Raw genomic sequence first — 27,500 nt, 5'->3', positions numbered from 1 at the left:
ATGTTTAATTCTTTCGACAGATGTCTGTGGACTTGTGGGAATAACATAGTGGACTTGTTGAAATAGCTGGGGGTTTGATAAAGAGGACATGCAAGTCATTTGCAATGTCAGTCTCTTTATGTGGTAGACTGTTTTTTGGACATGACGTTTAGTTGTTGATTTGGGAGGATGGGAGATTTTGTGTATTTCCAGGCTATTAGCCATAATGAGACTTCTTTAGTCAGAAGTGCTTTGCAATTTAGAGTTTAGTTATCTGACTCGATAATTCATTTATTATGCATTTTAATCTTTGCTTTGTTTTATTCATTTCTTGTTGGGTTATTTGAATAATAAACCTATTTTTGTAGGAAAGATTGTGTTTCTTTAAATAGTCCATTTAATTACTTGTGAGAATGAGTGAGGTCAGTGGGAGAGAGAGAGAATCGGTAAACTGTGAGAGAGAGAGAGGCTGAGAGAGAGAGAGAGAGAGAGGGGAAAAAGTGCTAGTGAGATCAGGGTCGAACCTTTTTACGTCTTTTTCCTGAAGTTAGATCGCTAAGATCACGTTACGTACACTTCCAAAAAAAGTGTTGATCTGTTCCCTGTAACAGATTTAATGGTGGCAGCGGTAAAAAGTTAAATAGTCTTAAATAGGGTAGCGAAAGAGGGAGATTACTAATAGACTAATTGGTAACGTCGATGCCCAAGGCATAGGCGACCTAAGGCGACTGGGCCATGAGCGTGATGAGTGATCACCAGTCTTGAAAGAGCGAGTTTCATAAGAGTGTCGAGTTACGTGTGTAATACGGGAATCTTTTTTTTCCATCTCTATTCGAGTATTGGGAGTGGGGAGTTGTGAAATAGATCTGGGTGATCTCTAGAGCAATTTTGGGGTTAACAAAATACCCAAATAAGTGTGATTAGTGGCGATTGTGAGTTAATTAAGTTAAATGGTGATCATGCGATATTTATGCTTAACCAAGCAATAGTGAGAAGTTAACACCTTCCATCTTCTTTCGAGTGGGCGACGTCACAAGTTGCACAGAGCTCCGTTTTCTGTTTCAAATTGGTGAGTACCCCATTCTCGTAAGTTGCGCAGAACTCCGTTTCTGTTTCACGAGTGATAGGCGCTCAGTTTTCTATTCTTCTTTTAGAGGGGGTAACTTTTGCTTTTCCCTAGTGTTTCATGCTGCTACGCTCAGGGCGTGTAATCACTTACGAAATGCCGGACGATGCAGCAAGCGCACCGCAATCAATTGTGGTTCATAGGGTGACGAATGTCAATGCAGGAATTACTAATTTTAAAGGGTTAGTGGATGGGAAGCCAACCCAAAATATAGAAACTTTCATTGAATCAGTGAACAATTACCTAAATTCCAAAAAAATTACGAATGGCGCTGAAGCTTTAACAGAGGCTAAAGCATTTCTGGATTTGGATAAAGGAGATATTGGGAAACGGGCACGCAGTTTCGGGTTCAGAAGGTGTAAAACTTGGAATGAACTGCAGAAATTTCTATGAGCTACTTATGGCGGAGTTCAACGTGAGTGTGCAGTTCGGAATTTGTGAGCGTTTCTCAAAATAAAGAAGGGCAACGATTCACTGGTCACATACAGTGCAAATTTATTTGATGCAGTAGGTGAGTTAAAGAAATCTATAACAGGCTCTCCATGGGTAACTGGAAATAATATCTCCTTAGATAATTTTGAAAGATTGTTACACTTTGCTTGCCTTTTAACGTCGGTCCCAGATGTAATTGTAGATAGTTTTGACAAAAGAATTGATCTGGATACAGACGAATCCTCTTTGTTTGCACAGATTAATAAAAATCTATCAAAATGCCCGACACTGGACAGTAGTTTTGTACAGGGAGGTGCAAAGATGTCTGCTGCGGTTTCGAAACCACAGAACAATGCTAGTCCCTTGCATTCGGGAAATGATGCAACAGCGAAGACATGTGCAATAGTAGAATCGAAGAAAATTCCAGAGAGATCAGTCACAACGATACGTTGTTTTAATTGTGATAAACTAGGACATAGTAAATCAAATTGCAGAGTGAGATATGGTTCAGCTTGCAAATCTTCAGATCATGGGTGGAAATTTTGCCCAGCCACAAAGAATAGAGATTATTCAGGGAAGTCACGGGGAGGTTTTTCTAGATATGACAGGAGAATTCCACATGATGCAAGTTCTAGATACACAAGGGAACAGCAGAATTTTCACAAGATAAGTTCGAAGACGGACACAGGATAATGAGCAATCAGGTCTTAGAGTCACTAGAACCTAGGCCGATTGTACGTGGATTTTCTAATGGCAGTGAAATTTCTATTTTCATTGATTCTGGTAGCTCAGTTAACTTAGTAAATGCTGACCTTTTTTCACTGAAGTTTCCAGAGTGCAAATTAGTCCCTACTAGTGAGACAGTGTGTGATGTACAAGCGAGGAAACTGAATATTTTAGGTTCGTCATTTCTTACGCTTTGTATCGGCGGAAAGACAATAGTAGAATCATTTTTGGTCATAGAAGGATTAGCCTTAGGTGAAATGGTTTTGCTAGGACACCCTTCTTGCATGCGACATAACATCAACATTCTTACGGGAATTCAGGGGATTACAATAGGTGAGCCAGGTTGTTTTGTTCCATATATACACAGGAAAAAAACTTGTGAGAAACCTAAGACACAGTCTGAGACATGTGTAACACAGTCATTAGAGAGTGAAGATATTCCGCAAAAATTTTTCAAAGGATTCTTGTTGGAAGATATTGAATTGCAACTGCGAGTTCCTACATCGGTTAAAGTGTCGATGAAAGAGAAAAAGTTTCCTTCTCAAGTGTGCGTTGTTGAGGGAACTGAGAAATTCAAGGACGTTGTGAGTACGGTGTCAGTAAATGAAGTTTCAGTCGCAGGCGTGACTACAGTAGAATTAGTTAGCTATCAAGACTCAGTGAAAAAATATCACAAGGGTACTTATGTAATTGATTTTGAAGAGTTTAATGAAGAACATAAATTAATGAGTTTTTGTGGAGACGGGAATATGTTTCCTAACGAGGAGCAACAGTTCCGAAGTCAGGTTCTGCATGAACACTTGGCTAAAGTTGATTATCCTGAATATTCAGATAAAGTAGAGAAAGTGTTGAAAGAATATTTAGATATCATTGCTTTGAAGGGAGATAAATTAGGAGTTACAGATGTTTTAGAACATTCAATCCGCCTAGAAAAGGGTACAAATCCCATATATATTCCAGCATATCGAATTCCCTTTAAGATCAGAGAAGAAGTAGAAAAAGAAGTTCAGAGGTGGGAGTCGGAAGGCATTATTAGGCCGTCCAATTCTCCGTTTAATTTTCCTTTGCTTGCAGTTCCTAAGAAAGACGGTAGCATCAGAGTTTGTGTAGATTTTCGTAAATTGAATGAAAAAACATGCCCAGATAGATATCCTGTAGCTTGTTTGCCTGATTTGTTTGTTGAGATTGGTGGCAAGAATATATATTCATCTATAGATCTTATGCAAGGGTTTTTACAGGTTCCGCTTTGTGAGAGTAGCCGTAAATACACAGCATTTTCGGTACCAAAGGGACATTACGAGTTTAATAGGATGCCTTTTGGATTACAAGGGTCCCCAATAACATCTACTAGACTGGTTAACACAGTACTTCATGGCTTGTTAGGAAAGTCGGTGTTTGTGTACATGGATGACATTCTAATATGCACAGATACAATTGAAGAACATCTAAAGGTGTTAAAAGAAGTCCTCAAGCGATTACGGTTCGCTGGGTTAAAGGTCAAATTGGCCAAATGTGAGTTTCTGAAGAGGAAAATTGTCTATTTAGGACATGTTATCTCTAAAGAGGGAGTCAGAGTGAATGATGAGAAAGTCAAAGCCATTGTGAGTTTTCCAGTTCCCAAAACCAGGAAACAGATTCGTTCGTTCCTAGGTATGTCGGGTTTCTTTCGCCGTTTTGTGCGGAATTTTTCTACAATAGCGTCTCCATTGACAGATTTGTTACGAGAAGACGTTAAGTTTGTTTGGGGTGACAGTCAGCAATTAGCTTTTGAGAAGCTTAAGAACGTTTTAGTGAACCCACCAGTTTTGAAGTTTCCAGATTTTAGTCAACCGTTCACCTTAGTGACTGACGCGAGTCAGGAAGGTATAGGTGCGTGTTTGATGCAGAAATTTGAGGGGAAATTACACCCAATTGCTTTTTATAGCAGAAAGTTCAAAACGCGTGGTAGTAACGAAAGGCTGATGTCAGTTGTGGACAAGGAGGCTTTCGCAGTCGTCTCTAGCCTTGTTCATTTTAAGATGTTGTTGTTGGGAAATAAAGTTGAGATTTTTACAGATCATCAACCGTTGTTAGAGCTTTTTAATAAGCCAAATTTGTCGCGCAAGAGAGCACTGTGGTTCCTGACATTGAGAGATTTTGATGCAAACCTCAAATACATTGAAGGTAAGCATAATGTGGTTGCAGATGCATTGAGCAGATATTTTCCGGTTGAGGATGAGGAAATACACACCGAATCCTGTGTGGGAGAAGAGAGTAAATATTTGGTGTCTAATGTCTCTGATACTAGTAGTTCTGAGATATCGCATGTAGAGGACATACACGTTTCTACAGTGCATACTTCGGGGAGAAATAGTGAGTCGGCAGTCTCGGGAGAGATTGTTGTTCGTGATAGTGAGAGTAACGCCGTGTGTTATATTACGGGTGAAAATGTCACTTGGGACATAGGCTTGCTTGAACAAAAGCAAGATGAAGATAAATTGTTGTCAGATGCTAAGGCATTTCTTAGGGGAGTTTCACCGAAGAAAGGGTATAAGTTGCCTTTTTCTGGTCTAGAGTTGGAGAATAATTTATTGGTGAGGAAAGTTAAGTATAACTTATGAAGTACTCGAAGCATGGGTGAAATTACACAAATCATCGTGCCAGAGAGTCTAGTACCACAAGTTCTAAACATTGTACATTGTAAATTTGGTTCTCCTCATTTAGGTGTGGACAAGACGTATGAAAACGTCAGGTCAAAGTTCTTTTGGAAAAATATGTTTTCCGCAGTAGAAGCCTTTGTGAAGAAGTGCGCTATTTGTAATGCGAATAAGCCAGCGACGACAGTGTCGTGTCGTTTGGGTTCATATCCCGTACCACATAGGCCGTTTCAGAGAGTGCATATGGATATTCTGGGTAACTTCTCAGAGTCCGCTTATGGTTATAGACATTTATTAGTAGTTGTTGACGAGTTATCTCGTTTTGTTGAGATTTTCCCACTGAAGTACAAATCAGCTGAGGAAGTTGCTATAGCGTTCTTTAAGGGGATAATTTGTAGATATGGTGTTCCTGAATGTCTGCTCACAGACAATGGTAGGGAATTTGTTAATAAGACTTTAGACGGTCTTGCTAATTTACTGGGAATAAAGAAAGTATCTATAATCCCGTATAGACCTGAAGCAAATGGGTTATGTGAGAGGGCGAATCGGAAAGTAATCGAAGCTTTGCGCATGACGGTGGGTGGTTCCGATACACATTGGGACAGATCTTTGGATGAAGTGCGATATAGTATCAATACTATGACGAATGACACAATTAAGATATCTCCAGCAGAAGCTTTGTATGGGTACAAGTTGAAAGGACCTTTTGATTTGTTACCAGAGCGAGTTCAAGGTGATGTCACGGTCACTTCGTTGATAAATACAGCGAGAGAAAGATTTGCACGTATCAGTAAAGAACTTGAACTTAGTTCGCGCGCAATGGTAGAGAAAAGTAACGCGAAATCGAGGGGAGTAGTTTTTTCGATGGGTGATAGAGTGTTTGTTAAAGTAAATGTTCGGAATGATCTGAATTATAAATTAAGTCCGAAGTTCCACGGACCTTTTGAGATTGTAGAGATCAAAAGAGGGAATAGATTTGTAGTAAAAGACGTAATTACCGGTGTGACGAAATTAACTCACATTTCAAAGTTGAAGAAAGTTGGGATGTAATGGAACATTTGTATATAGTTATGTAGTGGAACGTTTGTATATAGTTAGAGGGATAAATGGGTTGATATTTGTGTATATATGATATTTATTTATTTTTTTTTTTGTGTCTCTTGTTCATTCTAGATGTTGAAGTTCTTAATCATTTGTTTTCGAATAATTTTAGGAATTGAGACATGGGCTAATTTCATACGAGATTTGACCCGTGTGTTAGTGTGTTAGTGTGTTATTGTGTTATGGTGTTATGATGAGTTTTGCCATCTGACGCAATATCTTTGTTGTTTAGGATTTTTTTTTTTTGGGGAGGTACTTAGTATATCGGACCGAACAAGTCTGATCTTTTTTTCGGGTTGGGATATCGAATTTGAGTATTTGGATTTTTTTTTTTCAGTTTCTTTTTAAAAATGAAGGGAGCTGTATTGTGAGTAATTGTAGTTGTTAAGATCATGGGAGCGATTGCCATTACGTCAATTGCTATTTTGTTGAGAATTAGTCAGGCGTTGCGAAATATTTGCTAACCGGAGTAGAACTTTCATGTCTTTTACGAGATATGATACCTTTTAGTGTTTGGATAGGATCCTAGAGTATTTTTTTTTCTGTTGGATAGAATTTTTTTTATGAGTGAGTTCCGTAGAGTTATTATGCTTAATAGTGAGTTGACTGTGGATATTCCGGATACACACTTGGAATTAGTTCACATTAAGAGTGTTTGACTTTTGCATTAGTAATTTTATTTGGTTCAGTAACATGAGATAAGTTGTACTTTAGTTAGGGAGAAGTATGTGTGTGACAGTGGTATTTTCCAGTTGCGAGTGGTATCTGTGGGTGGTTGTGAATTATCATTAGTTCGTGGACAGACTCCGACAGAATGTGACTTTAGACAGTTCCTGCGAGATTACCACATTGTGTCCACCAGCACCCTTACTGCCGTGTTTTGCAAGGAGTGTGCAGTTACAATGATGTGCCAGAGCAACAAGTCGACATCATTTGTTCTTCAAGGATCCAAGCTGTTTGATGCTGCATGCCGTGTGATGTCAACGAACTTCTTGGTTATCAGCCGTGCGGTATTCAACAGTTCCGAGAAGATAATTATGCGTCATACGCATAACGAGCATTTGGTAGTGGCGGTACCTACAACCAAGGTGCCAATGACTGTTCCACTGTTGGAAGACATCGATGATCCCGTGATGTTCGAGTATCAGGAATATATTATGCCGACAATTTTAATCGTCTTAATAGCTATTTTACTGATAATTCTTGTTGTGGGGGTAGTAAAGCTTATTCGTGTTTGTAAGATTGCATGTAAAGGCTCTAAGAACACAACTCCAGTGACTTTGGAAGTGCGTCATGAGAGCAGTCCTTAAAGCTGCAGTGCAGTAGACGTTGCTAATTGAGCATAGCTCTATTTTGTTATGGTTTATACATATATTTTTTTATTTTTAGTTCGCCATTAAGAGAGCAAGACGCTCTTATGGGGTGGCTGAAAAGCTCTATTTAAAGGGACATATATATGCATTTCATAGCTTCAATGCTTTAAGATGTTATCGTGGAAGGTTAGGGAGAGAGCGAACTAGGGCGAGAGAGAGATTCGATCTTTTGAGATTGCTGAAACAGTGCATAGTTTGATTCCTCAGCTCTTTGCGTGAGAAGCTCAGCAATATTGAGATCAGGTGATCTCCGAAGCGCTATGTATGTTCGTGAGTACGTGCGTTACTTTGATCTAGATTATGTCAAAATCTGCCCTAAAAGTGAGTTTGATCGTTCATTAACGTGATAGAACTGCAGTTATCCAGTCATAACTTTGAAGTGGTTCCAGGCTTTGAAAATCGGCAGATAAGGTAGAGTCTCAAATCTCTGTTTTTATGGGAGAAAATTGAACTTGTGATTTTTACCATGACTTTCTAATCATTATGAACTTATGAACTGGTGTGGGAAATTTAATATGGATATTCATACCTCTTTTATATTATTATTTTGTTATGTTACGTTTGCCATATCTTGGCTATGCATTTTACACTTTCCATTATTGTGTTTTGTATTTCATATATTTTTGGGAGTTTTCTATCATGTTTAATTCTTTCGACAGATGTCTGTGGACTTGTGGGAATAACATGGTGGACTTGTTGAAATAGCTGGGGGTTTGATAAAGAGGACATGCAAGTCATTTGCAATGTCAGTCTCTTTATGTGGTAGACTGTTTTTTGGACATGACGTTTAGTTGTTGATTTGGGAGGATGGGAGCTTTGTGTATTTCCAGGCTATTAGCCATAATGAGACTTCTTTAGTCAGAAGTGCTTTGCAATTTAGAGTTTAGTTATCTGACTCGATAATTCATTTATTTTGCATTTTAATCTTTGCTTTGTTTTATTCATTTCTTGTTTGGTTATTTGAATAATAAGCCTATTTTTGTAGGAAAGATTGTGTTTCTTTAAATAGTCCATTTAATTACTTGAGAATGAGTGAGGTCAGTGGGAGAGAGAGAGAGGCTGAGAGAGAGAGAGAGAGAGAGAGGGGGAAAAAGTGCTAGTGAGATCAGGGTCGAACCTTTTTACGTCTTTTTCCTGAAGTTAGATCGCTAAGATCACGTTACGTACACTTCCAAAAAAAGTGTTGATCTGTTACCTGTAACATATATATATATATATATATATATATATATATATATATATATATATATATATATATATATATATATATATATATATATATATATATATATATATATATATATATGTTTTTCCTGGCAATCTAGTTTGAAATATTCTCTGTGAGACAGGTAGCAACAATTTCAGATAATTTAGCCTTGTGATTCCTACTTCGTGGGTCCAGGGAAACATAAAACAAGAGGAAAAAGGGGGAATTTCATATGAGCGTAAGGCTCTTACTACTGAAGGAAAATATTACGTAAACACGTGGGCAAACTTACAGGAGTGTATTTACATAAATAACTTTAGTGCGGGAAAGAGGAATGCAAGTAGATTATTGATCCTGAAGGGGATTCCTACGTGATGAATGAAACTGGGGGATTCCAGACACAGTCCAAGAAGATTCCACGATATAGGGTCCCTCTGAAATGGGAGATATGCACATTATACGCCAGTAATGAAAACAGACAAAAGAATAATGAATTCGAAGCTGCACGGAGGGTGCCAAGGGGCTTCGATGAATTAATAATGGCTTAGCACTGCCGACACTCGAGGAGCACGGACATTTGACAAGAGATTCGGTGATTACTGGCACTCAAATTAAGTAAATGTTGCGAGGAAAAGCATGACTGAATGGATGTCTTTACAGAGCACTTTACCGTAAGGCAGATTTGGTTCCAGGCAGAAGGCGGTCCATGGGTGACTTGCGATTTCCGAGTGCGAGTGCGATCTCCCACGTGGTAGGATGCAGGGGCTTCAACATAAAGGGCAAGGCAATGGGAACTTCATGAAACGCCAAGTAATGGAGTGGGTCATTGGTCAGGCCAGCATCGAAGGGAACACGTGGTTGGCGGTTGGAGTGCACGGAGGAAAAGTACACTTTGAAAGGCCACGTGGTTAGGAGCTAAGGGCATCGTTGGGCCAGGGCATGGCGGTGGTGTTTGGGGTCTTCTTCACACCATCTCGTCCAGCGTGCGTCTGAGAGCGAGCCTTGGTCTGTTTGTCACTTTTATCTCCTCCTATGGGGCAAGGGGCACGTCCAGCACATAGGGAGTTGAGTCATGTTCAGCTGATGCCCGCAGGGGGGTTTTGCCTGAAAAGGACAGCCAGATAGATTCACTTTTGCCTCGAAAATCAGAAATTATCTACGTAAATGGAATGGCCTACAATCAATTTTAATCCCTTGTATTCTGACCGTGTGAAATATCGATCGGCAGACAAGAAGCAAAAGAAAAGGGAGCAATTTTCTATGAAGTCTTGCTATTCTTAATATATATATATATATATATATATATATATATATATATATATATATATATATATATATATATATATATATATATATATATATATATATATATATATATCTCCCCTTCCTCTCTCTCTCTCTCTCTCTCTCTCTCTCTCTCTCTCTCTCTCTCTCTCTCTCTCTCTCTCTCTGCCTCCCCTCTCCGAAGCATGAATAAATTTGTCAGGAGAGTAAGAAAAATAATGCGCTTCACGACACGAACTCTGTTTATTTCGCGAAATATTGGGGTTGAAATTTAATTATTCTACCTTTCAAAGGTATCCAAATTGCTTATCAGCCGTGAATATTAATCTTATTTGTGTAAAAAAAAAATTTTTTTCTGAGTCTGTTTACCGCTGTGGCAACGTTCTCTTTGTAAAGTTATTGAATTTGAAAAAGGTGAAATAGGGAAGTGTGTGACAGCTGTAATTTTATTCATGTGTTTTTTTTTTAAGTAAAAGAAGTGATTTTTTGTTTAAGTAATTAACAGGTACTGGAGGCCACATATATAAAATGTATAATAGTGTAAATGACATTCAATTCTCGATGGTAAAAAATTTCAGTATGGAAATATGTCTATTTGATTTTCAATATCAATATTTTTTTTTTTAATAAAAGTTATTTTGGTTTGAGCACTTAACAGGTACTGAATTGAATTTAAATGAATATAGAGTTCAGGCCAAAGGCCAAGCACTGGGACCTATGAGGTCATTCAGCGCTGGAAAGGAAATCGAAAGTAGGTAGATCTGAAAGGTGTACAGGAGGATAACTTCGAAGTTGCACTGTGAAATATTTGTTAAGCGAGGGTGGATAGCGAGATGGACGAGAATAATATATGAATGGAGGTACAGTAAAAGGAATGAAGGGGGTTGCAGCTAGGGGCCGAAGGGACGCTGCAAAGAACCACATATACATAATGAATAATAGCGTAAGTGGCATTCAATTCTCAATGGTGAAATTTCAGTATGAATATACGTTTAACAGATTTTCAATGGTAATTAAGTGATTTTATTTTTTTATTTTTGTTTTTAGCTCGAGAACAGTCAAATCGAAGACGTGCCTCTTATCATAATTGCTTCCAATCGTCCATCCTACCTGTACAGGTAAGGCCCACTGAGATTTGGTTATCATATTACACTATTTCGGTCGTTAAAAAAACACCTTTACACCCACGATGAGATTTATTCATTATGTTAATGAGGATGATGATATTAGCGCGGGCTGGTGGTCTAGTTGTCCGAATTTTGTTCCCCTGTGTTTCTGGGTGAAATTTTGTATTTCTATTTTGAAATGAGCATAAAATTTGCAATTATGTTTTTCATGTTATCACTTCATGCACTTTTTTTCTGTGTGTGCGTGTCATATGTATACACATTATATATAAGTATATATATACATATATATAACATATCTATTGTATAAGTTTATGTGTATATATATATATTTATATATTTATGCTGTATAAGTATATATATACATATATATAAACATATCTATTGTATAAATTTATGTGTATATATATTTATATATTTTTGTTGTATAAGTATATATATATATATATATATATATATATATATATATATATATATATATATATATATATATATATATATATATGTGTGTGTGTGTGTGTGTGTGTGTGTGTGTGTGTGTGTGTGATTGTGCACGTGTGTACACAGACGGACGGAGAACTCAGTTAAGCAAGACTCCAATAACATACCACAAACACAAGGTTGGACCTCAGTGTCTTCCGCTTTAAGAATGTATATATTCTAGTCCCTTTTTGACCAAATTTCCTTTCAAAAACAATATTCAGACAACTAAAAGCTTACAAGATCTCTGAAGAAAACAGTTGCATAATAAAAAAACAAATAAAGGACTAATCACTGCCTACTACAGGAGCCTCGTCAGCGTTCTTCGTCAGGCTGGGGGGACCCTCAACAGAATTCACGTGATGGTCGATGGCCACCACCAGGAAGTGGTTGATCTTCTACAGCTTGTGCAGGTAAGTCTCGACTGATGAAACTGATTGTTGGCGTCTCAGTAAGTGGTTTATCTTCATTCTTTTTCATTGGAAATGATAAACAGGTACTTTGCATGATAACTAAGTATTTTGCTTAATAGGGGGTGGATGCTATCACAAAATCTGACACCTTTGTAATATTTCTTGTTACAGGAAATTAAAAATTCTTCATAGTGAAATATTGCAGAATTTAAAAGTTTTATTTTCATACTGTTTTTGTTGAAAACTACCTAAAAATACTTTGCATGATAACTTGGTATTTTGTCAGATAAGGAGTGCATGTTATAAAAAAATCTGACGCTTTTGTAATATTTCTTGTTACAGAAAGTTAACAATTCCTCATAGTGAAATATTGCAGGATAAAAAAAGGCTTATCCTCATACTTTTTCGATGGAAAATGACTTACGACGACTTTGCATGATTAATTGTTATTTTGTCAGACAGAAGTGAATTTTACCCTGAAGTCTAACGATTTTGTAACAATTTTTGTTAAAAAAAGGCTAAGAGTTCTTCGTACTGAAATATTGGAGGATAAAAATGGATATTAGATTTTTCCATTTTTATCCTGCAATATTTCGCTACGAAGAGTTTTTTCACCTATTGTAAAAAATAAATTGGCATTGGTTTCCTCATTCCTCATGACAGTTTATAATCAATAATGAGTTAAAAAGTTATAAATTTCAAAAGTAAAGTGACAATTATTGTATTTAGTTATTTTTACCGTGCAATATTTAACTGTAAAGAGCTTTTTAACCTAATGTAACAAAAATTGGTATTGTTTTATTCTTTACCATTAAAAGTCTTTCATTAATGAGTCAATAATTCATTGGTATCAATAGAAGTGTATTAACTCCAATTTTAAGACCCCTTTACGAAAGCAGTTTCTAGATTTTACTCTCAGATCAATTTTATTTTTAAGAAACCTTCACGAAAGTAGTTTCTAGATTTCACTCTTAGATACTGCTTCTTAAATCGAGTCCTTTCCACCTGTCAGGTCTCATATACGATGCATAATGCAACAGGAGTCTCCCGGGCTGCAAGAATCTCAGATCATTATCGCCTTTCATTATCAACAGCATTTTCGCTGTTTCCCAAAGCCCCAAAAGTTATTCTCTTAGAAGAGGACCTGCTCGCTGCCCAGGACTTCTTCAGGTAAGAAATTCACTTCTATGGAATCTGAGAAATGAGATTTCATAGTTATAAGCCAGATTTATTAGTTTTCTGAAAAGAAAACTATTGTGCCGGCTTTGTCTGTTCGTCCACGCTTTCTTTCTGTCCACCCTCAGATCTTAAAAACCACTGAGGTTAGAGGGCTGCAAATTGGTATGTTGATCATCCACGCTCTATTCATCAAACATACCAAATTGCAGCCCTCTAGCCTTAGTTGTTTTTTATTTTATTTAAGGTTAAAGTTAGCCACAATCGTGCTTCTGGCAATTATATAGGATGGGCCACCACCGGGCCGTGGTTAAAGTTTCATGGGCCGCTGCTCATACAGCATTAAACAGAAAACTCGATCGCGCCGAAGAAACTTCGGCACATTTTTTACTTGTTTAAAAAAGAAGTTAATTTGACATCGCGTACTGTATATAATTCAGTAAAATACACTCACTTAGGAATTCTCTGAGCGTTCATCTGTTGAGTAAGATTTTCAAATCCAGTCTTGTTGAAGTTTTTCTTACTCCTACATTAAACAATTAATCTTTTTTTTATTTGTAAGAACTGTTTTTAAACAATCTGCAACGAAACATGGATTCCATTTACTTGAACCTTACCTCTTGTCTTAAAGGCTCTCTGTGAGAACTTATAATCGGCTCAGTGATCTGGTAAGCCTATTCTAATAATAATAATAATAATAATAATAATAATAATAATAATAATAATAATAATAATAATAATAATAATAATAATAATGTGTACCTTCAACCAGACAAGAATTCCCCCTCTTTCAAAAATGTCTGTAGTTTTTCGGTTTCAAAGAAATACAAAAATTACAAGATAAAATCGAACAATGCTGAATGAAGTTGCTGGGATTTTTTTTTTGTATTTGAAACGAAACTTATGATAAATATATTATATATACTTTTATTATGAAATTCATAATAAACCATTCCATTTCGTTTCTTTCTATAATATATATATATATATATATATATATATATATATATATATATATATATATATATATATATATATATATATATATATATATATATATATATATATATATTATTCAAATAAGCATACGGCTGAAAATTCTGATTTCAAAATGCTTTCTTTACGAACTATTATTATGAGGCACTAAACAATGAATTCAAGCTACTGAAACAAGAATACACGAGAGTTATTTTCTCATCATTCCTGACTTACAAATAATGCTGATATAACAATGAAAACCGATTTGTCTTTACCATAACACAACAATGTACCTGATATTCTTAGAAGTCGACTTTCCGTCTATTAAATGCATTCAGTAAGTGTATTCACCGCAGGGGGTTACTGCCGGCAGTGCACCTCACGTGGTGCACTGTAGGCATTACTAAAGGGTCTTTGCGTCGTCCCTTCGGCCCCTAGCTGCAACCCCTTTCACTCCTTTTGCTGTACCTCCATTCACATTATCTTTCTTCCATCTTGCTACCCACCCTCTCCAAACAATTATTTCATAGGTTTTCCTCCTATTACACCTTTCGAACCTACCTACTCACAATATCCTTCCAGCGCTGAATGACCTCATAGGTCCCAGCACTTGGCCTTTGGCCTAAACTCTATATTCCATTCCATTCCATTCCAATAAGTATTTTGCACTAGCTAATTCCCCATTTGAACGCAAAGGATTCCTGAAGATGCATAGACGTATTTATAATGTTTTTCTTCTTCTCTCGTAGCTTCTTCAACCAGACAGCCTGGCTGCTGGACGAAGATCCTTCTCTCTGGTGCATCAGTGCTTGGAACGACCTCAGTAGTCTCCACATAGCTCACGACACCCGGCTCTTGAGGCGTGTGGAAACACTTCCAGGCCTTGGCTGGATGGTCACGAGGGAGGTTGCTCACGAGCTCCTTTTGAAATGGCCGTCTAGATACAAGGTGAGGTTGTTTGTTTTGATTTTGTGGGGATTGTTATTGCTGTTATTCAGAAGATGAACCTTATTCATATGGAACAAACCCACCACAGGGCCACTGAATTAAAACTCAAGCTTCCATAGAATATGGTGCTCATTTGAAAGAAGTAACAGAACATGCTAGGAAAGACAGAAAGAGATCAGTTTACAGAAAAGAAAAAATGAATTAGGAAATTAATAAATAAATAGATAAAAATGTAAGTAAATTATTAAAATACATGGGGAATTGTTGTATCTTCGCTTGAACTTTTGAAGTTCCAATTGAAAGGCAGGAGGCATTTTATACATACATATACAAAAACATACATACACGCAGATACGAATCACTTCTTTCCACATTGCAGAAAAGATAGTAAACAGGAAGCAACGTGTGTGGCAGGATATTTGGAGAGTAATAAAGTGAGATTGCTTATTTCAACTTTATGGGGATTGAAGGGCAGGAGACATATTATGCATACACATAGAAATACTTACATGCCCACAGACACGAGTCACTTCTTTCCACAGCGCAGAAAAGGTAGTAAATAGGAAGTAGCTTGTATGGCGTGAGATTTAGAGAGTAATTGGATCAGGACGACTTAGTTTATACAGTAAAATGTAGAGGTTGTTGTTAGTATTCGTGTATTCTTAAAATGTATAACTGAAAAAAATATGTAGTATATATCAAACATCCTCGAAATTGCAGGAAGATTTGGCTCCTATCAATTGGCCAAATCTAATCCTCAAAATTTCTTTCTTTTGTTTTGTTATATATAAATAAGGTTGCAGTCCTCCTGGGCCTCGCAAGTCTTATAGGCCAGCACTGAACTCTGGTTTCTTAGGCTGACAGCCAGTGGGGGAGAAGTCCCGTTGCCCAAGACAGGTGGCCAGCAGTGTCACTAGGCCCACTGTGTAACCGCCCAGCCCGAGGGCTGGTACCTATTTTCTTACTAATCCTCTCGAGTTTTCAGACCACTATGTTGGCGTGCTACCGGGTTTATGCAATGGTGCCATCCCCAGGCCACCAGTAAGCAGTGGGATTTGTACCTCGGTCGTCTAAATGTTTTATTAAAAAAATTTAGGTATATATCAAAATCTCTTTCTGAAGTTTTGTTGTCTTTGAATAAAATGAAGTACTGAATCTCCTCTTCTTCAGGAACATGACTGGGATTTGTGGGCAAGAAGTCAAGAAGTCATGAATGGCCGAGAGTGCGTGGTGCCAGATGTAGGAAGAACCTTCCATTTCGGCCTCAGTGGAACCCATTCCCCTGGTCTTCTTCACGTAGCCTTCTTTGCAGGCAGGCCAGTTCCTGCTCTTCCTTACACAGAACTCCAAAATGTGCACAGGTAGTTATAATATTTTTTATTGCTAAAAAAAAAAAGGCCACAAATTGAAGAATGAATATAGGAATGGAATGGAATATGAGATTTAGGCACAAAGCCAAGCACTAGGACTTATAGGGTCATTCAGTGCTAAGATGAGAATTAATGAAAATGAAAATTATATAAATAATAAGTTTAAAATAAATATTCTAAAGATCAAAGTTTAAAAAGGTAAAATCGAGGAAATTTAGTTGCTAATGGAATTGAAACTGCCATAAACAAGATAAAAAAACATACCTTTGTAAAATTATAAGATATTTTCATAAAAACCGGAAGCCTTTAAAAGATTTCTAATTGGGCCAACATCAATGTTGTCCCCTGAAATTTCAGTCATGGGGGTTTACCAGCTAGGTGGTATATCTGCCTTCCATTAGCATAACAGCGCTCACTTGTCAATGGGCTATCGCAGTGAACACACACTGGAGCACCCCGTAGGGAGGGGTAGCGCCGTCAGTGCACCTCACGTGTGGTGCACTGTAGGCATTCCTTAAGGTTCTTTGCAGCGTCCCTTCGGCCTTTAGCTGCAAACCCTTTCATTCCTTTTATTGTACCGCCGTTCATATCTCTTTTTTCCACTTACTTTCCAACCTCTTCCAACAATTGTTTCATGGTGCAACTGCGAGGTTTTCCTCCTGTTACACCTTTGTAAGTTTTCCCGCAATTTTCCTTTCAGAGCTCAATAACCGCATAGGTCCCGCTGCTTGGCCTTCGGCCTAAATTGTATATTCGATCTATCTATCTAATTTTGGTTTTATTTTTTTCGAAAGCATTATTTTCCCCCAAGTTTTAAGGATTAAAAAAAATGTTTACTTTTCCCCCAACCTTTCAAGATTGAAAGCATCATTTTCCCTCAAGCGTTTAGGATTGAAAAAAAATGTTGTTTTCCCTCTCAACTCTTCAAGATTGAAAACATTACTATTTTCCGTTTAACTTGCGGGTTTTTGCACCGTGCCAGAGGTCGCCTCTTCCCCACCAGTTTTTGTTGGGGCTTTGACTCCTCGTTTCTCGGAGTTGGCCTCCCCAACATTTTTTGGAGGGTTGGAGGCATTAACTTACGGGTTTTTACACCGCGCCAGAGGTTGCCTCGTCCCCACCAAATTTTGTTGGGGCTTTGTCTCCTAGTTCCCAGGAGTTGGCCTCCCCAACATTTTTTGGAGGGTTGGAGGCATTATCTTACGGGTTTTTACATATCGCCAGAGGTTGCCTCGTCCCCACCAAATTTTGTTGGGGCTTTGTCTCCTAGTTCCCAGGGTTGGCCTCCCAACATTTTTGGAGGGTTGGAGGCGCATTAACACGGGTTTTACACGCGCCAGAGGTTGCCTCGTCCCCACCAAATTTTGTTGGGGGTTTGTCTCCCTAGTTCCCAGGAGTTGGCCTCCCCAACATTTTTGGAGGGTTGGAGGCATTAACTTACTGGGTTTTTACACGCGCCAGAGGTTGCCTCGTCCCCACCAAATTTTGTTGGGGTTTGTCTCCTAGTTCCCAGGAGTTGGCCTCCCAACATTTTTTGGAGGGTTGGAGGCATTAACTTGTGGGTTTTCGCGCCAGAGGTTGCCTCGTCCCCACCAAATTTTGTTGGGGCTTTGTCTCCTAGTTCCCAGGAGTTGGCCTCCCCAACATTTTTGGAGGGTTGGAGGCATTAACAGGTTTTTTACATCTGGCCAGGGTTGCCTCGTCCCCACCAAATTTTGTTGGGGCTTTGTCTCCTAGTTCCCAGGAGTTGGCCTCCCCAACATTTTTGGAGGGTTGGAGGCATTAACTTACGGGTTTTTACAGTCTCCCACCAGAGGTTTTCCCCACAAATTTTGTTGGGGGTTTGTCTCCTAGTTCCCCCCCAACATTTTGTTGCATTATCTTTTTTCATCTCGCCAGAGTTGCCCGTCCCCACCAAATTTTGTTGGGGCTTTGTCTCCTAGTTCCCAGGAGTTGGCCTCCCCAACATTTTTTGGAGGGTTGGAGGCATTAACTTACGGGTTTTTACACCGCGCCAGAGGTTGCCTCGTCCCCACCAAATTTTGTTGGGGGGTTTGTCTCCTAGTTCCCAGGAGTTGGCCTCCCCAACATTTTTTGGAGGGTTGGAGGCATTAACTTGTGGGTTTTTACACCGCGCCAGAGGTTGCCTCGTCCCCACCAAATTTTGTTGGGGCTTTGTCTCCTAGTTCCCAGGAGTTGGCCTCCCCAACATTTTTTGGAGGGTTGGAGGCATTATCTTACGGGTTTTTACATCTCGCCAGAGGTTGCCTCGTCCCCACCAAATTTTGTTGGGGCTTTGTCTTCTAGTTCCCAGGAGTTGGCCTCCCCAACATTTTTTGGAGGGTTGGAGGCATTAACTTACGGGTTTTTACACCGCGCCAGAGGTTGCCTCGTCCCCACCAAATTTTGTTGTGGGTTTTGTCTCCTAGTTCCCAGGAGTTGGCCTCCCCAACATTTTTTGGAGGGATGGAGGCATTAACTTACGGGTTTTTACACCGCGCCAGAGGTTGCCTCGTCCCCACCAAATTTTGTTGGGGCTTTGTCTCCTAGCTCCCAGGAGTTGGCCTTCCCAACATTTTTGGAGGTTGGAGGCATTCTTATGGGTTTTCGCCAGAGGTTGCCTCGTCCCCACCAAATTTTGTTGGGGTTTTGTCTCCTATTTCCCAGGAGTTGGCTCCCAACATTTTTGGAGGGTTGAGGCATTAACTTACGGGTTTTACACCGCGCCAGAGGTTGCCTTGTTCCCACCAAATTTTGTTGGGGCTTTGTCTCCTAGTTCCCAGGAGTTGGCCTCCCCAACATTTTTGGAGGGTTGAGGCATTAACTTATGGGTTTTTACACCGTGCCAGAGGTTGCCTCGTCCCCACCAAATTTTGTTGGGGCTTTGTCTCCTAGTTCCCAGGAGTTGGCCTCCCAACATTTTTTGGAGGGTTGGAGGGGTTTTTACACCGTGGCAGAGGGTCCCCACCAAATTTTGTTGGGGTTTTGTCTCCTAGTTCCCAGGAGTTGTCCTCCCCAACATTTTTGGAGGGTTGGAGGCATTAACTTACGGGTTTTTACACCACGCCAGAGGTTGCCTCTTCCCCACCAAATTTTGTTGGGGTTTTGTCTCCTAGTTCCCAGGAGTTGGCCTCCCCAACATTTTTGGAGGGTTGGCAGCATCAACTTACGGGTTTTACCCAAATTTTGTTGGGGTTTGTCTCCTAGTTCCCAGGAGTTGGCCTCCCAACATTTTTGGAGGGTTGGAGGCATTAATTTACGGGTTTTTACACCTCGCCAGAGGTTGCCTCGTTCCCACCAAATTTTGTTGGGGCTTTGTCTCCTAGATCCCAGGAGTTGGCCTCCCCAACATTTTTTGGAGGGTTGGAGGCATTAACTTATGGGTTTTTACACCGCACCAGAGGTTGCCTCGTCCCCACCAAATTTTGTTGGGGTTTTGCCTCCTAGTTCCTAGGAGTTGGCTCCTCAACATTTTTTGGAGGGTTGGAGGCATTAACTTACGGGTTTTTACACCGCGCCAGAGGTTGCCTCGTTCCCACCAAATTTTGTTGGGGTTTGTCTCCTAGTTCTCAGAAGTTGGTTCCCCAAAATTTTTTGGAGGGTTGGAGGCATTAACTTACGGGTTTTTACACCTCGCCAGAGGTTGCCTCGTTCCCACCAAATTTTGTTGGGGCTTTGTCTCCTAGATCCCAGGAGTTGGCCTCCCCAACATTTTTTGGAGGGTTGGAATTAACTTATGGGTTTTTACACCGCACCAGTTTTGCCTCGTCCCCACCAAATTTTGTTAGTTTTGCCTCCTAGTTCCTAGGAGTTGGCTCCTCAACATTTTTTGGAGGGTTGGAGGCATTAACTTACGGGTTTTTACACCGCGCCAGAGGTTGCCTCGTTCCCACCAAATTTTGTTGGGGTTTGTCTCCTAGTTCCCAGGAGATGGCCTCCCCAACATTTTTTGGATGGTTGGAGGCATTAACTTAATGGTTTTTACACCGCGCCAGAGGTTGCCTCGTCCCCACCAAATTTTGTTGGGGCTTTGTCTCCTAGTTCCCAGGAGTTGGCCTCCCCAACATTTTTGGAGGGTTGGAGGCATTAACTTACGGGTTTTTACACCGCCAGAGATTGCCTCGTCCCCACCAAATTTTGTTGGGGTTTTGTCTCCTAGTTTCCAGGAGTTGGCTCCCCAACATTTTTGGAGGTTGGAGGCATTTTGGGTTTTACACCGTGCCCAGAGGTTGCCTCGTTCCCACCAAATTTTGTTGGGGTTTTGTCTCCTAGTTCCCAGGAGTTGGCCTCCCCAACATTTTTTGGAGGGTTGGAGGCATTAACTTACGGGTTTTTACACCGCGCCAGAGGTTGCCTCGTCCCCACCAAATTTTGTTGGGGCTTTGTCTCCTAGTTCCCAGGAGTTGGCCTCCCCAACATTTTTTGGAGGGTTGGAGGTTTTTACACCGCGCCAGAGGTTGCCTGTTCCCACCAAATTTTGTTAGATCCAAGGAGTTGGCCTCCCAAACATTTTTTGGGGTTGAGGCATTAACTTATGGGTTTTTACACCGCGCCAGAGGTTGCCTCGTCCCCCACCAAATTTTGTTGGGGTTTTGTCTCCTAGTTCTCAGGAGTTGGCTCCCCAACATTTTTTGGAGGGTTGGAGGCATTAACTTGTGGGTTTTTACACCGCACCAGAGGTTGCCTCGTTCCCACCAAATTTTGTTGGGGTTTGTCTCTAGTTCCCAGGAGTTGGCCTCCCCAACATTTTTTTTGGGGTTGAGGCATTAACTTATGGGTTTACACCGCGCCAGAGGTTGCCTCGTCCCCACCAAATTTTGTTGGGGCTTTGTCTCCTAGTTCCCAGGAGTTGGCCTCCCCAACATTTTTTGGAGGGTTGGAGGCATTAACTTATGGGTTTTTACACCGCGCCAGAGATTGCCTCGTCCCCCACCAAATATTGTTGGGGTTTTGTCTCCTAGTTTCCAGGAGTTGGCTCCCCAACATTTTTTGGAGGGTTGGAGGCATTAACTTGTGGGTTTTTACACTGCGCCAGACGTTGCCTCGTTCCCACCAAATTTTGTTGGGGCTTTGTCTCCTAGTTCCCAGGAGTTGGCCTCCCCAACATTTTTTGGAGTGTTGGAGGCATTAACTTATGGGTTTTTACACCGCGCCAGAGGTTGCCTCATCCCCACCAAATTTGGGTGTTCTGGCCAGAAAACACTTCCTAATTCGTTCGATCAGTCCACGTCTTTCTCCTCCTCTTAACAGTCGGAGTAATATGATGTGTCTGAGAATGAACTTTTCGCTTTGGATTCTTTGCCATCATTTTCTTCCGATGAATCTGCAGAGTCTTTGCTACCTACTGAGTCTTCCCTGTCATTTTCCGCCTCAGTATCTTCCAAATCATTTTCATCTGATTTTCCAGTATCGCTTATCTCTTCCGAATCAATATCTTCTGTCTGTGATTCCTTATCTGAATCTTCAGTGTCTTTCATGATTCTTCAGTAATTTCTCCTGATTCTTCAGTATTGTTCAAATCTTTCTTAATGTTTCGGAGGCCTTTTCTCACTATCTCCCTTATTTCCGCGAGTCTTCGCTCCTTTGAATCGGTTTCTGTATCGGCATCGTCTGGTTCTTCGGTGTTCCCTTCTAATTCTTCAGTGTCCCCTTCTGAGTCTTCTGCAGTCTCCTGGGTGGCTTTCCTTGGTAAGCGTATTATTGCCCGCAGCCTTCGCTGCAGCGGATCGAGTTCATCGGCATCAGCTCCCTCTGAATCTTTCATTTTCTCTGCTTTATCTTCCATAAATTTCCGGGGGGCTATTCCAAATATCTGCGCCAGTTCCGCCATTCTTCGCCTCCGCACATCAAATAATTGATCGAACTCGCTCATATCAGGATCCTCTGATCTTTCCAGAAATTTCCTGAGATTTTTCAGTAGCTCCACGATTTGCTGGACTCCTCGCCTGACTGGGTCGTGTTTTTGATTGGCATCGCTCCCCTTTCCAGGACCATTCTGGGGGCCTCTTCTTGCCGAATAGTCACTGAATTATCGTCCTTTTAGGCTTTTTCAATTTGGGCGCTTGTTTTGTTTTCCTTTCCTTCTTATCATTCCTCTGCTTTTTCCTTTTCTTTTACTTCTTTGCTGTAGGTAGATATTTTCTTTCCTTTTACGTACTTGTTGCATTAAAAACTCATTAAAGAAAACCTATAGAAGGGGAGAAGTCTATTGCTGGTTAAAACAAAAGATAAGTTTTCACTTGTTAACCGCAATCACTCATTGACCTATTCCACGAAATTTTTAGGGGACAAGCACTTGATCATAAAAAAAAAATATGAAAACTGAAAAATTAGAATCCGCACATAAATAGATTGCACCTACCATGTCATTACGTCTGCACCTTTAGAGTGTTCACACACACACACACACACACACACACACACACACACACACACACACACACACACACAGAGTCTGTACATAATTAGATTGCTACTAAAAAATGTCATTATGCCTGCACCATTATAGCGTGTTCACACACACACACACACACACACAGAGAGAGAGAGAGAGAGAGAGAGAGAGAGAGAGAGCGTAAACTAGTATCTATACATGATTAGATTGCTGCTAAAATGTCATTATGTCTGCGCATTTATAGCGCGTTCAGAGAGAGAGAGAGAGAGAGAGAGAGAGAGAGAGAGAGAGAGAGAGAGAGAGAGAGAGAGAGAGAGAGAGAGAAAGGAGTATGTTGCTGAAAGGTTTTTCATTTCAAAGCAACATGCTTTATGCTTATGAGCGTTGTTTCAACCTAGCTGTTTCAGCTTTTCCCCTCCGTTTTTCGAAGAACATAAAATATGCATTCCAGGGGAATAGGAATGCACGTTCTCTTTTTTGCTTGAGTTGTGTTAGATTATTTATTTGAATAATTTGTTTGACTTATTTTAGATTATTCATTTGAATAATTTGTCTGATTTATGTCAGATTATTAGTGTGAATAATTTGTTTGATTTATGTTAGACTATTCATGTGAATAATTTGTTTGATTTATGTTAGATTATTCATATGAATAATTTGTTTGATTTATGTTAGATTATTCATGTGAATAATTTGCTTGATTTATGTTAGATTATTCACGTGAATCATTTGCTTGATTTATGTTAGATTATTCATGTGAATCATTTGCTTGATTTATGTTAAATTATTCATGTGAATCATTTGCTTGATTTATGTTAGATTATTCATGTGCATAATTTGCTTGATTTATGTTACATTATTCATTGGAATAACTTGCTTGATTTATGTTGCATTATTCATGTGAATAATTTGCTTGATTTATGTCCGATTATTCATGTGCATAATTTGCTTGATTTATGTCCGATTATTCATGTGAATAATTTGCTTGATTTATGTACGATTATTCATGTGAATAATTTGCTTGAATTATGTCAGATTATTCCTTTGAATAATAAGTTTTAAGGATTGAAAATAAAGTTTTGTTTCTCACCTCTCAACCTTTCAAGACTGAAAATGGAGGAATACGAAGAGGACGTGATACGTCGACTGGAAGATGATCCGCTGTACCTGAACACATCTTTGCACCCCTGCCATCCGGATTTCATCCCGAGAAACACGACGGTGAGTGCTGTAGTTGCTTCTCTGTAGTTGCTGTACCTTTAACTGTACGGGCTCTATTTTTGAGTCACATATTCGTTTCATTGATTAATCTGTAGTTGCTGTACCCTTAACTGGTCTTATAATTCTTTGAATTTGTCTGTAGTTGCTGTACCCTTAACTGGTCTTGCAATTCTTTGAATTAATCTGTAGTTGCTCTACCCTTAACTGGTCTTGTAATTCTTTGAATTAATCTGTATTTGCTGTATCCTTAACCGTTTTTATAATTCCTATAAGGGCTCTATTTTCGAGCCTCATATTGAAATCGATTCGTGTATTCCTGCATTGATCTGTAGTTGCTGTATCTTTAACTGGTCCTGTAATTCCTGTACGGGCTTTATTTTTGAGTCACATATTCGTTTCATAAATTAATCTGTAGTTGCTGTACCTTTAACTGGTCTTATACTGTGATTCTTAGAGGCGCTTATTTAAATCAGTGCCTGTATTCACGAATTAATCTGTAGTTGCTGTATCTTTAATTAGTCTTGTAATTCTTAGAGACACTGATTTAAATCGGTGCCTATATTCATGAATTGATCTGTAGTTGCTGTATCTTTTACTGGTCTTGTAATTACTGCACGGACTCTGTCTTAGAAACACTTATTGAAATCGGTGCCTTCGTTTCAGAACTGAAAATAAAGTACTTCAGAAAAAAATTCATGTATCATAAAAATTATGAATGAAAAACAAAAAGTCTTCTGATATCCTCTAAATTCAGAAATTAGATTCATGTTTAGTAGTAGTCGAAATTCAGTTTACGTATAGAGATGGTTCATGTTCCAGCCTTCCTTTCAAAACTGAAAATAAAGAACTTCAGAAAAAAATCATATATCATAAAAATGAATGAAAAAAGGCAATATTCTGATATCCCCTAAATTCAGAAATTACAGTAGATTCATTATTTGACAGTTGTCAAAATTCCGTTTATGAATAGACATGGTTCATGTTCCAGCCTTCCTTTCAGAACTGGAAATGAAGAACCTCAGAAAAATTCATATATCATAAAAAGGATGAATGAATGACAATGTCTTATGATAACCCCTAAAAAAAAAAATATATATATATATATATATATATATATATATATATATATATATATATATATTATATATATATATATATATATATATATATATATATATATATATATATATATATATATATATATATATATATATATATATATATATATATATTAGATTCATGTTTAGCAGTGGTCGAAATTCAGTTACGAATGGAGATGCTTCATGTTCCAGCCTTCGTTGCAGAGCTGAAAATTAAGAAATTCAGAAAAATTCATATATCATAAAAATGAATGAAAAAAGGAATACCTTCTGATATCCCCTAAATTCAGAAATTAGATTCATTATTTGACAGTTGTCAAAATTCCGCTTATGAATAGAGATGGTTTATGTTCCAGCCTTCGTTTCAGAACTGAAAACGAACTTCAAAGTAAATTCATGTCCTAAAAAAATGAATGAATGAAAATATCTTATATCTCCTAAATCCCCCAAAATGAGATTCATTTTTAGCAGTGGTCGAAATTCAGTTACAAATAGAGACGGTTCATGTTCCAGTTTTCCTTTCAGAACTGAAAATGAAGAACTTCAGAAAAAAATTCATATATCATAAAAAAAATATAAATGAAAAAAGAATATCTTCTGATATCCCCTAAATTCAGAAATTAGATTCATAATTTGACAGTTGTTAAAATTCAGATATGAAGAGAGATGGTTCATATTCCAGCCTTCCTTTCAGAGCTGAAAATGAAGAACTTCGCGGCAAATTCATATATCATAAAAATAGAAAAACGAAAAAGAATGTCTTCTGATATCTTCTGAATCCCGCCCCCCCGCGCCCCACCCCAAAAAAATTAGATCTGGATACTCTTACAATAGGTAACAAAGGACGACGCGACGGAAGCATTAGAATGAGAACCTTCTTCTCCCTTATGTGAACTTTACTATCACGATTCCATATCTTTTCACTTCGCCCACTCTGTTTGGAATCGTTAATCAGGAAGAAAAAATTTTTTTTTTTTTTTTGCACCTGGGATCTTCCTCTCGAAAAGGGACTGTTTATTTTTTTTCAGAACGAGAATCTTTGCTACTTGTTCTGAATATGTCAGGTTATGGTTTTTAGTTTTCTGTAAAAGAAAACTATTGTGCCGACTTTGTCTGTCCGTCCGCACTTTACCCTGTCCGCACTTTTTCCTGTCCCCACTTTTCTGTCCGCCCTTATATCTTAAAAACTACTGAGGCTAGAGGGCTGCAAGTTGGTATGTTGATCATCTTCCAATCATCAAGCATACCAAACAACAGCGCTCTACCCCCACTAGTTTTTATTTGATTTATAAGGTTAAAGTTAGCCATAACCGTGCTTCTGGCAACGCTATAGGGTAAGCTAGCACCGGACCATGGTTAAAGTTTCATGGGCCGCGGCTGATAAGGCGTTATACCGGGACCACCGAAATATAGATCTATTTTCGGTGGCGTTGATTACACCCTGCACAGAAAACTTGATTGCGTCTAAGAAACTTCGGCACATTTTTTCCTTGTTTTTTTCCAGAACGAGAATCTTTGCTACTTCTTCTGAGCATGTCAGATTAGGTTTATTTTTTCCTTATGATTCAGCTGAAGGACAATAACTAGAACTAGAAAATACTCACAGGAGCGTGAGTCTTGACATGGAGAAACAAATCCACAGTTATGTATTGGTACAAAATATATTTAGAAATAAATCTGTACACAGAGCTTTCGGGAATCTGTTCGATTCACCTTTTCAATCGATGAAAATGGGAATCGAACAGATTCCCGAAAGCTCTCTTCTTCTTCTTCTTCTTTTAACGTGCTTTTTCCCATTTTTGTATGGGGTAAGCACGATGCCTTCTTTTGAAGGACTTTTGATTTGGCTTTGGGGTAGACCTGTAGTCTCGATCGGCTGCCCTGCCTGACATCGCTTAGACCCCGGTAGCGTATGTTACGTGTATCATACCCGACCCAACGCCCTTTCTTCCCAGCAGCGAGAAGTTGTTGCGCGGGTAGGGCGAGAGTTCGAGACGTGTGAGATGTTTGTTGTTTTTAGAAGGTGTTGTAGTGGTTTTGGTTTGTGTGTGTATTTAGTCTGTAACACCCATTTGCTTTTAAAGCAAACCTATCCGTTGATTACATATATAATCCCGGGATGTCTACACGGATAGCAAAGTGTCCGCCTCTTTGATCAGTCGGCTGCGGATTTGAACCCGCGCCACAGACCTCTACGAAGTCCGAAGCTGCTGCTGTAACCGACTGAGCCATCGAGGCTCTATTCCCGAAAGCTCTCTGTAGAGACTTATTTTTAAACATATTTTTACCCCTGCATAACTGGGGATTTGTTTCTCCAATAACTAGAATTTTTTGACACTTCAGGGCGTAAATATAATGCTACTTTGAGTTTTGATTGTGATATCTGATTAATCTCTACTGTGAATAAGCAATGTGATTTATTTATATTC

General features: G+C 39.1%; 1 protein-coding gene across 1 annotated transcript in view; it reads left to right on the top strand.

The window, feature by feature from the left end:
* LOC136837428 (protein O-linked-mannose beta-1,2-N-acetylglucosaminyltransferase 1-like) overlaps positions 1-27,500 on the top strand; it is a 40,708-nt gene that overhangs the window by 9,870 nt on the left and 3,338 nt on the right. Inside the window, exons 7-12 of the mRNA XM_067102207.1 lie at positions 10,912-10,982; positions 11,779-11,884; positions 12,897-13,054; positions 14,788-14,986; positions 16,157-16,347; positions 23,857-23,971. Of these exons, the coding sequence (XP_066958308.1) occupies positions 10,912-10,982; positions 11,779-11,884; positions 12,897-13,054; positions 14,788-14,986; positions 16,157-16,347; positions 23,857-23,971 (840 nt within the window). The remainder of the gene's footprint in view (positions 1-10,911; positions 10,983-11,778; positions 11,885-12,896; positions 13,055-14,787; positions 14,987-16,156; positions 16,348-23,856; positions 23,972-27,500) is intronic.

The sequence above is a fragment of the Macrobrachium rosenbergii genome, chromosome 59 (assembly GCF_040412425.1).
Source record: "Macrobrachium rosenbergii isolate ZJJX-2024 chromosome 59, ASM4041242v1, whole genome shotgun sequence".
NCBI lineage: Eukaryota > Metazoa > Arthropoda > Malacostraca > Decapoda > Palaemonidae > Macrobrachium > Macrobrachium rosenbergii.
Note: the sequence above shows the minus strand (reverse complement) of the source record. Positions and strands in the feature narration are given on the sequence as shown.